Below are 15102 nucleotides of genomic sequence, written 5' to 3'. Positions count from 1 at the left end.
TGTGCAGTTTTCTACAGAGTGCTGTAATTATACATATTAAATATGTGCCAGAGTTTTTTAATATAATAGTTAACAGGATTGCCTGCTTTCGTCTTGTAAAAAAATTAGAACACTGAGCTTACATATCTTGTAAGATAGGCATGTTGAGGAGGGCAAGACTCTGAGTGTAGAAAAGAATACTGAATGTGGACCTGGAAATCTGGGGATATACAGCCTTATTTGCCAGCTGTGTGATCTGAGGTGACTTCACCTCTTAAGACCTTCAGTTTTCTCACCTACAAAAATGGTGACTTGCTTCCTACTATCAAGAGTTATTGGGGACTTCCCTAGTGGCACAGTGGTTAAGAATACGTCTGCCAATGCAGGGGATACGGGTTCGAGCCCTGGTCGGGGAAGATCCCACATACCACAGAGCAACCAAGCCTGTGTGCTACAACTACTAAGCCTGTGCTCTAGAGCCCATGAGTCACAACTACTGAAGCCTACGTGCCTAGAGCCCGTGCTCTGCAACAAGAGAAGCCACTGCAATGAGAAGCCCACGCACCCCAACGAAGAGCAGCCCCCAGCTTGCTGCAACTAGAGAAAGCCCATGCACAGCAAAGAAAACCCAATGCAGCCCAAAATAAATAAATAAATTAATAATAATAAAGACCCAAAGCAGCCATAAATAAATAAATAAATAAATTTATTTTTTTAAAAAAAGAAAAAAAAGAGTTCTTGGGCCAAAAGATGTGCTCCTCCGTTTTATATGCTGCAGAGATAGGACACTGCACATTATAGGCAGTCCACATCCAGGCAATCAGTGATAAATATTTTCAGAGCACCCTTGTGAGTCTGGCACCGTACAAGATGCTACGGATCTGGTGGTGAATGATATTGGTGATACTGGCAGGCTCTCTGCTCTTAGGGAGCTTACACCTCAAAGTGGGAAGACTGACAGTATTCACTGATGTCAACCAAATGCCACAGAAAGTAGTAAAGCTCTATGTAAAATGTCCATAAATTATAAACCATCCAGAACACCATGAAGACAAAGTACTTTAATGACAAAATTAAAAAATATGTCTCACATACCTGCCATCCATCTCGAATCTTCTGATTGAAGATTCCATATTCATATCGGATGCCATAGCCATAGGCTGCAAGTCCCAGAGTTGCCATGGAATCCAAGAAGCAGGCTAAATTCAACAGAGCACAGGCAAAAGGCAGAGTCATCAAGGTTAGTCAAAATTTTGTCTTTCTCTAAAAAACATGGCAGCCACAAAACATGTCGCTATGAGAAACCATATTTGTGTCTTAAAGCACAGAGACTGCAGCACAGTGGGCATGAAGTTTTTAAAATAACATTTTTTCTAATTATAAAATAAACTATAGAAAAGGTAGAAAATACAAACATGTATAAAGAAGAAAACAAACATTTATTACCTCACCATCCAGAAATAAGCACTGTGTTGGCATTTCATCTGAGAAATGCCAGATGTCTACGTTAGAAATGTCCTTTATTATGTCTACGTTAGAAATGTCCTTTATTATGTCTACGTTAGAAATGTCCTTTATTATGTCTGTTCCTTACACTGCCCTTTCTAGGGGAAGCTGTCTCCATGCCCCCCTGTTTGAAAAGACGTGTATAATTTGCATGTGACCCATCTGACGGACTAGCTGGACATCTGGGGCAGACTCTCTTTCTCACTAATGGAATTCCAGTGTGGTTCATATAACAGGTGGCCTTATGCTTCAGGGAGGCTGGACCAGGAACTGAATCTTGACTAAACTTCTAAGCTAATCACAGTAATTTTATGTCCTTCACCAGTTTGGGTTTTGGCATGAGCATACAATGACATTCAATCCAATGAGAGGTGCTAGAAAGTCTGCTGGGTACAGTGAAAGGTTTTCCTTACTGCTGCCGTCTTTCTTCCATGAAGGTGAAGTCAAAAGAACCATAGAGACCCAGAATCCTGACAGAATTGTGCTGCTGAATAAATTAAGCTTGGAACGGCCAACCTCTGAAGTTCTCGTTTTGTGATAATACATGTCCTTGTTGGTGGAACTAGCTTTCGCTAGGTTTTGTTTCTTTTCTTTTTTTTTTTTTTTTGCGGTACGCGGGCCTCTTACTGTTGTGGCCTCTCCCGTTGCGGAGCGCAGGCTCTGGACACGCAGGCTCAGCGGCCATGGCTCACGGGCCCAGCCGCTCCGTGGCATGTGGGATCTTCCTGGACTGGGGCACGAACCCGTGTCTCCTGCATCAGCAGGCGGACTCTCAACCACTGCGTCACCAGGGAAGCCCGGTTTCCTGTTTCTTGTAGGCAACGGCTTTAATGACAGAGCACCTGATCTAGAGCAGCCAATCAACAGGCTGGGTAGGATCTATCTTGTGGTCGGGAGCAATTTTAGGGGTTACACTAAGCATGTTGCCCCTCTCAGGAATCTGAACTGAGAAATATACAGAGAATGAGAAAACACAGTAGGATCTAAAACTGAAAAGAACATTGAAAATTGTAGATCAAACAGGAAGAGACTGAGCTAGGTTCACGGTGGAGTCCTAAAACAGATCCACAAAGGCCAGTGGCCAAGACCTTCAAGTTACTGTAACATCACAATTGTCTTCCAGTCCCTGTGCTCACGTGGCCTGGCTCTCTCCCAGTTCCTGCTCTCTCGGAGCTGTGGCGATTTGTCTTTTCCTGGGTCCTGATCAAATTATCCTTAGAGCCTCACCAGAATGGGGTCCCAGTTTTTTCAGTCTGGTAAGAGATGAGGTCATCTAATGAGAATTACTCAGACTCATTCACCCCTTCCCTGTCAGGCCCAGAGTGGGGTTAACCCTGCCAAAAAATAGGCCTGGGACTTTACATAAAAGGAAGGCAGGGGCTTCCCTGGTGGCGCAGTGGTTGGGAGTCCGCCTGCCGATGCAGGGGACACAGGTTCGTGCCCTGGTCCGGGAGGATCCCACATGCTGTGGAGCAGCTGGGCCCGTGAGCCATGGCCGCTGAGCCTGCGCGTCCGGAGCCTGTGCTCCGCAACGGGAGAGGCCGCAGCAGTGAGAGGCCCGCGTACCGCAAAAAAAAAAAAAAAAAAAAAAAAGGAAGGCAGCCTACCTTGTCAGTCTTAGATGAGCATGCCATTGGCTCTGCTTGTCTTCCTTAGCTCCATGGAAAGCCTACTAATTACCCGATGATTAACTTCTCAAGGTGGCCAAGTATGCCAAAGGCAGCGTTTTCTATGACTAACTGCAACGTTAAAACACATGGCCACTAACGTAGTAAGGAAAAAGCAATATGAAACACATGCAAATGGAGTTCTAGTCATTTGAAACTGTGTGTAAAATTAAGATTGTGGAATCATTTCTAAAAGAGAAGATGTAGATATTTATTTTTCATAGAGTACAATCTGATACATACATGTGTAGTAGTACATTCTATTATTAAATTTAAACTTCACAAGTAATAATATAGTAACATCCTCTTTGTCAAAACAATTAAAATGTTACTGACAGGGCTAGCATCCCTTTTGACAGCCGCCCCCAATTCTGCGCTCCTCTCTACAGAAGATCCCAGGGAGCAGTTCAGTATTTCAAATTCCAGATTTTTCCTATGGATTTACATATATACATTCTCACATAAAATATTAATTTTTAAAAAACATAAATGGTATCACACTGTGTGGCTTTTAATGCAACTTGTTTCCTCTGCCCCCAGCTCCCCACCTCTTGGAGGTCTATGCAGGGAAGTACAAATAGTTCACTTTTAGGTTGACACATATTATTCTGTAACATGGTGTTCCTCTACTTATTTACCTATTCTATCAATGGACATTAGGTTATTTCTAAAATTTTGCTTTTACAAACAATACTGTAGCAATTTTTTTCACATGTCTCCTTGTGTACATGTTGGAGTATTTCTTTAGGGTAGATATCAGGAAGTAGAATTGCTTGGTGGTAAGGATGCATATTTTTAATTTAATGGCATTGGTATTATATTTTTAATGTTTTCCTCTATATTTGTGGAAAAATCATTTCCTGGATAAAGCAAAGAACTCAAACTTCATCCATACAAAAAAAAAAAACCTCATTAATTAAATCACACCAATAGTATAACAAGTGTATCACTGCCTACTAGTCAATCAAAAAGCAAACTGTTAAGTGCACAAGACGATAACACAATGGCTAAACAACTTAGGTGCTACCACACAAGTATGTGAATTGAGCAGCTGTGAACAAATAACAGTGAAGTGAAGGGGCCACTTTGGAAACCCTTAAGTGCACAGGAAGGATCTGGTTAGCTTTGGGGTTTGAAGCAATGTCTCCAAACTTTTTTTTTTTTTAATTTTTTTTTTGTCTCCAAACTTTTTAAGCAATGTCTCTTTTGTTAAAGATCCTTTCTCTACTGTTTGTCTAGAACTGGTCAAACCACCGTGCAGACTCAGAAACAAACACATGTACAACCGGCTCACACTGTGCACTTCTAGACAGTCTTCTGGTTCTTTGAGCATGGCTGTGCATGGCATCTGAGACGGCGTCAAGGGCCAGACAATAGCACACTTACCAGCAAGCCTCCCAAGACCACCATTGCCAAGCCCAGCATCTTCTTCAATTTCTTCTAACTCCTCCATATCCAATCCAAGCTGGTGATGAAAGAAAAACAACACAGGACACGGATACAAACTTTAGATATACAAACAGGCCACTTCAGAGAGAACAGTCATTTCCTAAAGCTCTGGGTTGGGTCTTCAGGTTCATCTGTGAACTCAATCCTGCCAGGTCCCTCACTGCTTGAACTGGCATCAGATACCCGCTGCAGCGCTGGTGACTGAAGACGCAAACTGTCCGAGATGGCACAGCAGCAGCTTGGAGAAGAGTATGGGCTGTAAATGTCCATTACCGACTCTGTTACTTCTTAGCTATATGAACCTGAGCAAGGTAGTAAATGTCACTATGCCTTTCACTTCTCGTTTAAAAATGAGGATAATAGTATCTACTTCATTTAGGGCTGTGAATTAAATGAGATTATACAAACAAAGCATTCAGAATGATTCCTGGGTAGGTATTTCTCGATAAATGTTGGCTATTACTATTTCTTAAAATTATTTTTTGTTGCCAGGGTAAAACCTCAGAGATAGTCCAGTACCGAGTTGATACTAACTGGACTAAATTTTGAAAATTACCAAAAGGTATGAGGTCAGATTTTTTGGGATGGACTAAAGTTCATCTTTTCATGACCACAACTCAGTAAAGTCAAAGGTGGTTAACCCAAAACCAGTTAGTGAGTCACTGCCCATGACACCAGGGGCCAGACAGCAGTCAGGGAAACGTCAGCCCTGTGGTCCTGCTGGATGGGCCTACAATCCTCTACTTCTCTCTGGGGTAGATAACAGGCTGTGGGGGGATAGTGGGAGGGGGAGATAAATTAGGAGGTGGGATTAACATATACACACTACTGTATATAAAATAGGTAAACAACAAGGACCTACTGGGCTTCCCTGGTGGTGCAGTGGTTAAGAATCTGCCTACCAATGCAGGGGACATGGGTTTGATCCCTCATCTGGGAAGATCCCACATGCCACACAGCAACTAAGCCCACGAGTCACAACTACTGAAGCCTGCGCATCTAGAGCCCGTGCTCTGCAACAAGAGAAGCCACTGCAATGAGAAGCCTGAGCACTGCAACGAAGAGTAGCCCCCGCTTGCTGCAGCTAGAGAAAGCCCGTGCGCAGCAATGAAGACCCAATGCAGCCAAAAATAAATAAATAAAATAAATAAATTTATTTAAAAAACCAAAAACAAAAACAAGGACCTACTGCATAGCATAGGGAACTATACTCAATATCTTGTAATAACCTATAATGGAGAAGAAGGTAAAAAAGAATATATAGCTGAGTCACTTTGCTGTACACTTGAAACTAACACAACATTGTAAATTAACTATAGTCAACTAAAAAAGGAGAGAGAGAGACTGTGGGAGGCCAAGGAGCATCTGTGACCTTGGGGATGGATGGAATTGGTTGCCAGTCAGCTCCCTGCCACAAAGTGTTGGGACCCGCACAGCCCGAGGTCACTAGCAGCAGTGTGGACTCATATCAAAATTCTGCAGCTCTGGAGGTCACTTTGGACTGTTCACCTTACAATGAGGAAATTGATGGCCAGATAAATTAAACGGCCTGTCCTCTGCTGACTAGATAATAATCTAGCCCATGCGTGGCTAATAATGGTCCATTGTGAAATGACTGCGTTCTTATCTGAAAGTGATGCAATCCATGACATTTTACATGGAAACATAATTTACACATTTGAAAACATACGCACAAGACGTAACTATGCTTGAAGTGGATGCCACAGTTGCCATGGGGTTACCTGCGTGGATCCCTACCCTTATTCACAAGTTGCTTTCTGACACAAGTCCTGATAACTCAATCTTCTAAGAGTTCAAAAATGGATTTGCTTCTGTTCATTGTTCAAAGGGCTTTCAAACTTGCTCCCTGGTGACTAGAGTACTGGGGTCCTTGCGACATCAACTGCTAATGCTAGTGCTCGGGATTTTTAACATTCTAAACGTGTGGGTCTAGAGTAGGCTATAAACCTTGAGCAAGGAGGCATGGGTCACTTCATCCCACCTGGTTAGATTATGGTGCACAGGAGGTGTATTTTTTTCAGCTGATATCAGGGGAAGCAAAGAAAAGGGAAGCAGAGAGGAGCTGCAATGGTTCTTTCACAGGAAATGCTCTACTAAACCCACACAAAGGAAACCAGCCCTAGTGACAAGCAGCTGGCCACAAGAGAGGACAACAACCCTATGCCAGGACAAAAGCAACTTGAACAGTCTCTTATTTAGACTGCATCTTTGCAAATACACGTTCTTCCTATTAACCACATCAGAAAGGTTAAGGACTATTTTTTGGTATGAAGATGCTTGAATGTCAAAGGAGAAACAGTTAAATATGTTCATTCAAACAAATTAGCGCATTAGGTTCAAGACCTCAGGCTCCTCATTAAAAGAGGAAGTGTATTTTACATCTCATTAAGCAATAGAGAAAGTATGACAACAGAATTTTTAAAGTTTATTACTTTCACATATTGCCTTGATATACAAATAACAGTCAAACTTCGATCCCTTTAAAAAAGTATATAGGAGCCCAAAGTAAAGCTTGTGCTTCTGATAGCAGGGACTCAAGTACTTCTTAAAGGCTTGTTCAGATGCTAATTTCTAAAATGTAATTTGTTGCATAATGCTGTCAAAAACTGATTGCAGAACAAAATTCTCATGAGGCAAAACTAGTTCTCTAGCTTTGTTCCTCTTAACCCAGAGATCAGGAGTACTATAAGTTTAGATTTCTAATAGTTTGTAATAGCCATGTCTATAGAAGCAATTTTTCACCATTTGGGGGGGGGGGTGGGGCGGCTATATCCCCAAGGTTCCTGAGTTGAACTTGAAATTTAAAGGGAGAGAATGAGAGAAATACGTAGACAATGTACCTGGTAAATGGCCTCGTCACAGGCATTCTGCAGGCCAAGGTTGATCATGGTGTTCTGTAATGTTCGGCCCATGTAAAATTCCAAAGAGAGGTAATAAACCCTCTGAAACAAAGAAGAGAGAGGTCATGTTAACGGCTATGAGGCCAACCTTACTTGTCAACATAAAAACACAAGGTCACCAGTAAGAAACAAACAGGCAGGACTACTTTAACTCAGGTTCAAATGAGACTCCTATAGATGCATGAAGGGCTAAGGAAAAGCACTACTGATAACTAACTGGCTTTGGGAAAACCATTTCATATCCTGGTTTCGGTAATACTTAAAAAAAAAAATATCTTTTACCCCCAGGGAGGGGAAAAAAAGCAAACTCATCCAACTCATTAGATTCAATGTTTTGTGGGTTTTTTCTTCCTGTTCATGAGCCTCATGAAAAAACGTATGTTTGGGGTAAACGGAAGTCAGACTGACATAGCTCATCATTCATCTGTAAAATGTTTATAGGATGAGGGTCAGGTGGGGTTGGCTGTGAGCATCTCAAGGCACCCAAGAAACACAGAGATTAACTCCTTCAAGATACACCCAATGGCTACAAAGTATTCCTCCTTAACTGTTACTGCAAGTAATATTATAATTAAATATTTTAGAATTAAAATTATCCTAGAAAGTCTATGAACTGGCAGTAGTTCCTTCTGTATAACAAAAGACTGCCTCAGGTTTATTGGTGTCTGTTCTTGGTGAAATAGGACATTTCTCTATCAGCTTAGAAACTGTTTGCCTTTGACATAATAAAAGCCAAGTAAATATCATTAGTATCAGAGTTGAAAGCAAAAGGTGCAAAGCTCAGACTTACCTAAAACCCTTTAAAATACAAGCAAGGTTTACTAGTCAAAAAAACAAAAAGGGTCAGTAACTTCATCATCCTCTTATAAAATATCTTACTCTCTGTATCAGTTCCTCTTTTCTTTTTCACCAAACACAAAACAAAACAATAAAAATCTGTAAATGCATCAGTATCAATATAAAGTCACCTCAAATTTTAGGGACTTCCCCATTTCTCAATAGGAAGAACCCCCAAGAAAAGGATTTGGTCAACCAGGAAGTACTAAAAAAAGAAAAAGAATATAGTTCAATATAAGAAATGCCTATTATAAAAATAAAAAAAGAAGAAATGCCTATTATGATATTTAAATCATTAGTTACACATATATACTGATATATACTTATATGAAAATGTCAATTCAGAAATCTTACTTTTCCCTACTTACATTTTATGAAACAATTGAATTCTAAGTCTTCCCATGGATAGTCAACATGTTATCAAACACTATTTTCCAGAGCACATCATCATTATTTTTATCCAAGTTGTTTGAATATCTATAATGCTGTCATCAGGGCCCTCATTAGTTTATTAGATACCTTTCTGTGAGCTGGGAAAAGGTATCTTTCCTGGGGCAGACTCAGGCCAAAGAGGTGCAAGGCGTCACTCACCCCCCACGGCTGGCGCCCTTGTACCAATGCATCACAAAAAAGAGCATCTCAAGCCACAAATATCCATTTACATAACATCAGGGCAGTTTTCTTCATTCTTCCCTGTGTGCATTTTCATGATCTCTATAATATAACCACTACCTATTGCTTTTTACTTTTTAGTGATCTATAAAAAGCTTGGTTATAAATACAGTATATATATCCGACACTTGCAATTGTGAGCTCATAGTCCCAGGAATAATGACGACATCTGTGTTAAGCTTCTTTGTCTCCCTTTTAAGGATTCTAAATTAGCATGGACTTAAGAGTTTTTAAGACATTTCAAGGTCTTCCTAAAAAAATGTTGCTGCTTAAAATAAAGTAGTTGATACAGAGCATCTTGTTACATGACAGATTTTCCAAGGACATGAATTTAAGGTGATTTCCTATTTTTCCATAAAAAATTTTTTTGGGGGGGATAGCACCTTATATTTGGCGGTATAAAAGACCTTAAAAAATTGATCTCCCTCATCCTCTTAGTTAGTGGTCCCTAAACATTTAAAACATACTTCTGATAGAAAGATATTTGAGCAGCTCCAATATAGCTTATAGATTATATGCATGCACTACTATTACTAAAATCTTACATATATTTTACAAAAAATAGAAATTTTCAAAAGGCTTGTATAGATAAAATAAAGAAGACATAATAATAAGCAATACTTTAAAAATACTTTTAATTTGTTCCTAGTATTAATTACTAGGTGTATGGAATAGGCGGCAACACAACTGAGACTTGCAGGGCAGACAAGAGTCAAGCAAAGTCCCACGTGGTGGGCAGGGCATTCCGGGTGAAGGGTGCAGTGTGGGCAGAGACCCGGAAGTGGGGAGAACAGGGCATGGATGGGGACAGCAAATTGGCCTGGTGGGAGAGCAAGGTAATGGGAGGGAGGGTAATGGAAGATAAGGTGGGAGGGACAGGCTCACCTGGGCTGAGGAGGGCCTTCAGTGCTTAAGGACTGTGGAAGGCAACACTGCCAGTGATACAGATCTGAGCAGAGGGCAAGATGGATCTCTTTAAGAGGTTTAATCAGACTATAATGCATAGAATGAGATGGGATTGCAAACTCAAATGCCTTCAGGAGCCAGACAGAAAATAAGTGTGTAAAGGCAGTCACAAAAAACAATGAGGAGTACTGGGCCAAGAACTGGAGTGTCCTGCCCGAAGGTACGGAAAATAAAACTGCTTAAAGATGTCTAACCGACCAAATAAAATAAGTCTGCTAGCCATATTCAGTTGCATGCAGCCAGTTTAACCATTTCTGGGAAGCAAGGTAAACACTTAGAAATCTACTTCATCGAAGGCCAGAGGCCAGGGCCTCAGTTAGGCAGAGAAGTGAGAATGGAGGAGAGTGGGTATTTTCAAGGCAAACTGCAGAAATCAACAGAATTTGGCAACCTGTTGAACGGGGAATACAGGAGGAAATCAAAGGTGAAACTAAAGTTTTGTGTCTGGGTGACTGTCAGGATGACAATGCTATTAACATTAGAAACACAGAAGAGAGGGCAGGATTGGGAGGGATGATGATTTGAGTTTTTAACATGCTGAGTTTAAGGGAATAAGGGGAGATCTAGGTATGTTTACCAAGCACTTACAAATGTAGGAATGGAGCCAGAAAAGGAATTGAGATTAGAGATCCAGATTTGGGATTCATCTGCAGTTACTAGAAAGCAGGGGAGGTGGGAGAGAAGATTGGACACACCTACTGGCTCCACTCCGTGCTGAGGGCAGGGACCTTCTGTTATATGAATGACTGTCACAGAGTAGACACTTTATGAACATGTGTGGAATGGATCTTGTTCGCTTGTATCACTATCAGAATACCTGGCTTATACCTGCGTAAGTAAGAAATGCTTGCTCAGTGCAGAAACTCACAAGAGAACAAGAAAACCATAAAGTACCAGATAAGTCACTGGAGGAGAAACTACAAGGCGACTGTGTTCTATGGCACTAAATGCTTTGGAAGTGTGTGGGGAGGGGAGGGGGCCAGGTTCTAAAATATGGCTCATCATCTCACTCTCCAGCTTAAAAACTTAAATAATAATTTTTAATGTAAGGTGCAGTCCCCTCTGTGCAAATAAAAATTACGGTAAATATATGTGTACATAAAGTGTTTTCTAAGGATATAGTTTAGCAGTTGCTACCTTTGGGTAGAGGCCTAAGCCTCAGGGGTGGGGAAGTTACTTTCCATTTGAAAGCTTTGTTACAGCTGCAATTTCTCACTCTGAGGACTGTTTTGCTTAGGGGTTCTTTGAGCACTTGGAATACGGGCTATTCTTTTTCATGCTTTACATATTTAAAAAAATCCTAATAAATGTTTATGTGTATTTCCCACTACCTCCAGTATATTCCCATCTTTCACCCTTTCCCATATGCCTCCAACCAGCGTTTCCAGTTTCCAGTTTCCTCTCTCAAGACTCACAACCATCCTCACTGCTGCTGCCAGAGCTGCTCTCTCACCCGCTCTCTACAATCCCTCTGGCTGCCAAATCCTACTCGGTCCTCCCCACCCCGCCTTCCCAGGTTGGCCAGGTGGAAATAATGTCTCTCCGTGCTCCCAGCGGCGTCCACTCTAGCCCCCGCGCACTGGGTAGGGGTGGTCTGTGAACAGCAGTCCTCAGCAGTTCCCGGGTGGCCTGGCCCTCGGCCTCCAGTCCGCAGGAATCGAGGAAGTCCAGAAGCTCCACACCCCACTCCTAGGAACTGCGTGTTGGGCGAGGGGCGGGGGGCGCTCAGAGCTCAGACCACGGGGAGGGACCTCTACCCCTCCCTCTTCACCACACTCGGGCAGTACCTACGACAAGCCCGGGTCTCCCGCGAAACCCCCATCTAGTCCTCCAAAAGTTCTGTGGGCTCTGAAGCACCTTCTTCCCACTCTTCCCCACCTACCCCCCCTTTAACTCTTATTACCGTTTGCATTTGTCTCTCTCCCTAAACATTCAGCTTCCCCGAGGCAGGGTTCTCATCCGTTTTGTTCTGGGTCGATTGCCTGGGGCCGAGAACTGTGCCTGGCATACCGAGAGGAGCCGCCCGATATCTCAGAGTAAACGCTGAGAGGAGATGCTCCAAAAAAGTTTGTGAAGCAAGTGAACAGGCGAGGGAGGCCTGGGCGTCGGCTCCAGGCGGTCCCCACGGGCAGGAAGCGCAGTGAGGCCCACGAGATGTGAACGGGGTGTTGGCGGAGGGCCGGATCTGTCCCTTGGGCTGCCCACCCGCCGCCCAGACGCTCTACCCCGGACTTCGCGGGGGACAAGAACGGGGTGAGGAGAGGTCACTCCGGGGGCTCCACCCACCCCGCCGCGGACACCGCCCCGGCGCCCGGCTGCTGGACTCGCGCGGTCCCGGAAGGGCACGACCCGGCGAGGGGCGGCGAGGAGCCCCCCTCCCCACCCCGCGCCCGGGCGCGTACCTTGGGGCACGTCTCGTAGTAGTGCTGCTGCGTGCGGATCCAGCGCCCCACCAGGTGGTCGCGCACCGTGTGCGCCAGCGCGAAGAAGTAGTCGCGGGGGGTGGCCACATTGCGGTCCTTGACCAGCGTGAAGTGCAGATGCCGGTTGAAGCTCTTCTTCAGCTCGGCCACGTTCTCCACGCCCACGATGCCGCGGATGCTGATCTGCCGCCGCTTCTCCTGGTCGGTTAGGGGCTTGGCCATGGCGGCGGCGAGCAGGACGTGCGGCTCCGGACGCCCGGCGGCAGAACAGGGGCGGAGTCGCCCTGCGCCTCTCGCCGCTTTTGAGTCGGTGAGAAGTCTGGGGTCCGCCCCTCGGTGCGGCGCCGCCCGGGGTTGCAGCCCGCCCTCCCGGGAGGCGGAGGGAAACCCTGGCCCCTGCCTGGGACTCTGGGCCGGGCAGGGCGCGTAGGGCGGCGGGAGCGCACCTGTCGTGACCTCTGCGCACCCGATATGCCAGGGGGTGGAGGTGGGGGGCTGGCGGCCAGGGACCTGGGCTGAATCCTCTTGGCAGTTGAATGTGGGACCTTTGATGATTCACGTGGACACTCTGACGCCTCCTTCCGGATCTGGGGAATGGGGCTGGGGGGTGAGTAGAGGAGGGAATTTGTCCTGCCCCCCCACTCTAGAGTCTTGGGTAGAAGGAGGATGTCTGGTGTGAAAGCGTTGTAAGCAGGTGGGGGGCAGGGGGAAGGTCCCTGGAGATGGGAGAACCACCTGCATGGCTTTCTTGACGTAAGAGAAGGCATTTTTGGCCTAAGCCATGTTGTGATCTCAGCCTGGCCACAATGCTTTTTCTTGAAGACGTCTCAGTGATTAATGAGCCTAAGGGAAGTAAGGGAATGCAGGAACAAAGGAAAAGCAGTCAAGAAATAATAGTTCAGTGATAAAACAGTCCTAGTTACTCCTCAAAGGATATACATAGCAATCTGATACCCATCTTTGAGGTCTGCAGGAACTAAGGCCCCCCCCCCACCCAGGCGGATGGTGGAAGGATGATGTTGACCCTCATGACTTAAGTCAACTAAAGCTTGGCTTCTGTCTACCTTTGCCCCAATTCTTTGCCGAGTTCTCCTCTGCTCCAGCCCTTTCATGAATATGCATACACTGCCCAACCCCCTTCATGAATATGCATGTACCCTTAGCTTAAAACATCCCCAGTTTTGCTGTTGAGGGAGACTCTGCTTTGGGAAGGATTCCGGGTGTTCTCCTTACTTGCTACAAATAATAAATTCTTCCTTCTCCCGATCTTTGGCTTGGTTGTGTCTTTTGGCTCGACACCCATCAAGAGGCGAACCCAGTTTTCAGGTAACAGCAGGTTGCTGGCAAACTTTTGTTTTACAGAGATTTATTTGCTATGCTATTATTATTGCTATTATTTCTCACCTGGAATGGGTTCTACCACAAGCTTCGGAAGGGATCCTGGAGGGTCAGCACTCTGTAACTTCGGTTGTCCCACGTCCCTGTCAGTCCTTGGCATCCCCCGATCTGGGATCAGAAAAGAAACCCAGGGCACCCCCTTTGCTTTCATTTAGTTGTTTTTTTTTTTTTTTGCGGTACGCGGGCCTCTCACTGTTGCGGCCTCTCCCGTTGCGGAGCACAGGCTCCGGACGCGCAGGCTCAGCGGCCATGGCTCACGGGCCCAGCCGCTCCGCGGCATGTGGGATCTTCCCGGACTGGGGCACGAACCCGTGTCCCCTGCATCGGCAGGCAGACTCTCAACCACTGCGCCACCAGGGAAGCCCTCATTTAGTTTTTGAGGAGTCAGGAATTCGGGCTTCTTGACTCTTAGACTCATGCTTGCTCTGTCAAAGCATCCTACTGCTCATTGTACAGACAAGTTAGTGAGAATCAGAAGTTCTGAGTTGGACCTTCAGGCTGATTAGGTGGCAGGGGCTTTTACCTTTGGCCTCTTGTTTAACCGAAGGCGGGGTGGAGGGAGGAGAAAAGAAACAGGTGTGTCCTGTAAAATGAAGGGATAACTCACTGGGCTGGTTGCCTTGTTTACAGGAAACAAAGCAGTCTGTGTTACTCTGCAGTACAGGCTGATCTTTGCACCATTCACCTCCAGCGTTGGTGGTATTTATTTGTGTGTGTGCATGTGTGTGTGTGTGTGTGTGTTTAAACATTTGCAAAGGCAAACACATTGTACTTTAGGATGTCAGAGGCTTTTTCTTTTTCAATAAGATGTGGTAGTAATCTATTATTTTAGAAACAGTCCATTGCCAGAATTGAATTTCCCCCAAAAATCTTAGTGCAACTTTTAATGGACTTTACTGTTAATAATAAACCAAAGCTGATTATTTTGAGTTGATGTGGTGTGTGGGGGAGGATTACTTGACTCAGGCTATATGCAGCTCTCACCATAAAAATAAAACTTCAGATCTCATAGGTCTGGCAAAAATATCCAGACCCCTTGTCCTCCCAATGTCAGGGCTTTAGACTCTAGGCCTTTGGGGCAGAGCCAGGACTGAGTTACAATATGCAGTGCCTGTAGTACTGATGACCTGCATAGGAAAGCATTTAGGAGACACAAGGATGAGGGTCTGGCCAACTGGATGAGGTCAGAAATACCCTGAATTAAAAGTGAGAGTGGAGCAGCATCAAAATGGTTGATCTTACAGATAGAACAAGCTAGTGGTTACCAGTGGAGAGAAGGGGGGG

At 44.6% G+C, this 15102-nt stretch overlaps 1 protein-coding gene across 2 annotated transcripts in view; it reads right to left on the bottom strand.

The window, feature by feature from the left end:
* PYGL (glycogen phosphorylase L) overlaps positions 1 to 12720 on the bottom strand; it is a 51183-nt gene extending 38463 nt beyond the window's left edge. Inside the window, exons 1-4 of one of the 2 annotated variants that reach the window (XM_060096225.1) lie at positions 12400 to 12720; positions 7463 to 7564; positions 4539 to 4617; positions 1075 to 1178 (exon numbers count right to left, since the gene is read on the bottom strand). In XM_060096225.1, coding sequence (XP_059952208.1) covers positions 1075 to 1178; positions 4539 to 4617; positions 7463 to 7564; positions 12400 to 12642 — 528 coding nt within the window. In that variant the 5' untranslated portion in view covers positions 12643 to 12720. The remainder of the gene's footprint in view (positions 1 to 1074; positions 1179 to 4538; positions 4618 to 7462; positions 7565 to 12399) is intronic. The other variant, XM_060096226.1, reaches the window with a different exon arrangement.
* Positions 12721 to 15102: the final 2382 nt, after the last annotated feature.

The sequence above is a fragment of the Mesoplodon densirostris genome, chromosome 4, assembly GCF_025265405.1.
Source record: "Mesoplodon densirostris isolate mMesDen1 chromosome 4, mMesDen1 primary haplotype, whole genome shotgun sequence".
NCBI lineage: Eukaryota > Metazoa > Chordata > Mammalia > Artiodactyla > Ziphiidae > Mesoplodon > Mesoplodon densirostris.
The sequence above is the reverse complement of the archived record's forward strand: the minus strand, read 5'-3'. Positions and strand labels throughout refer to the sequence as shown.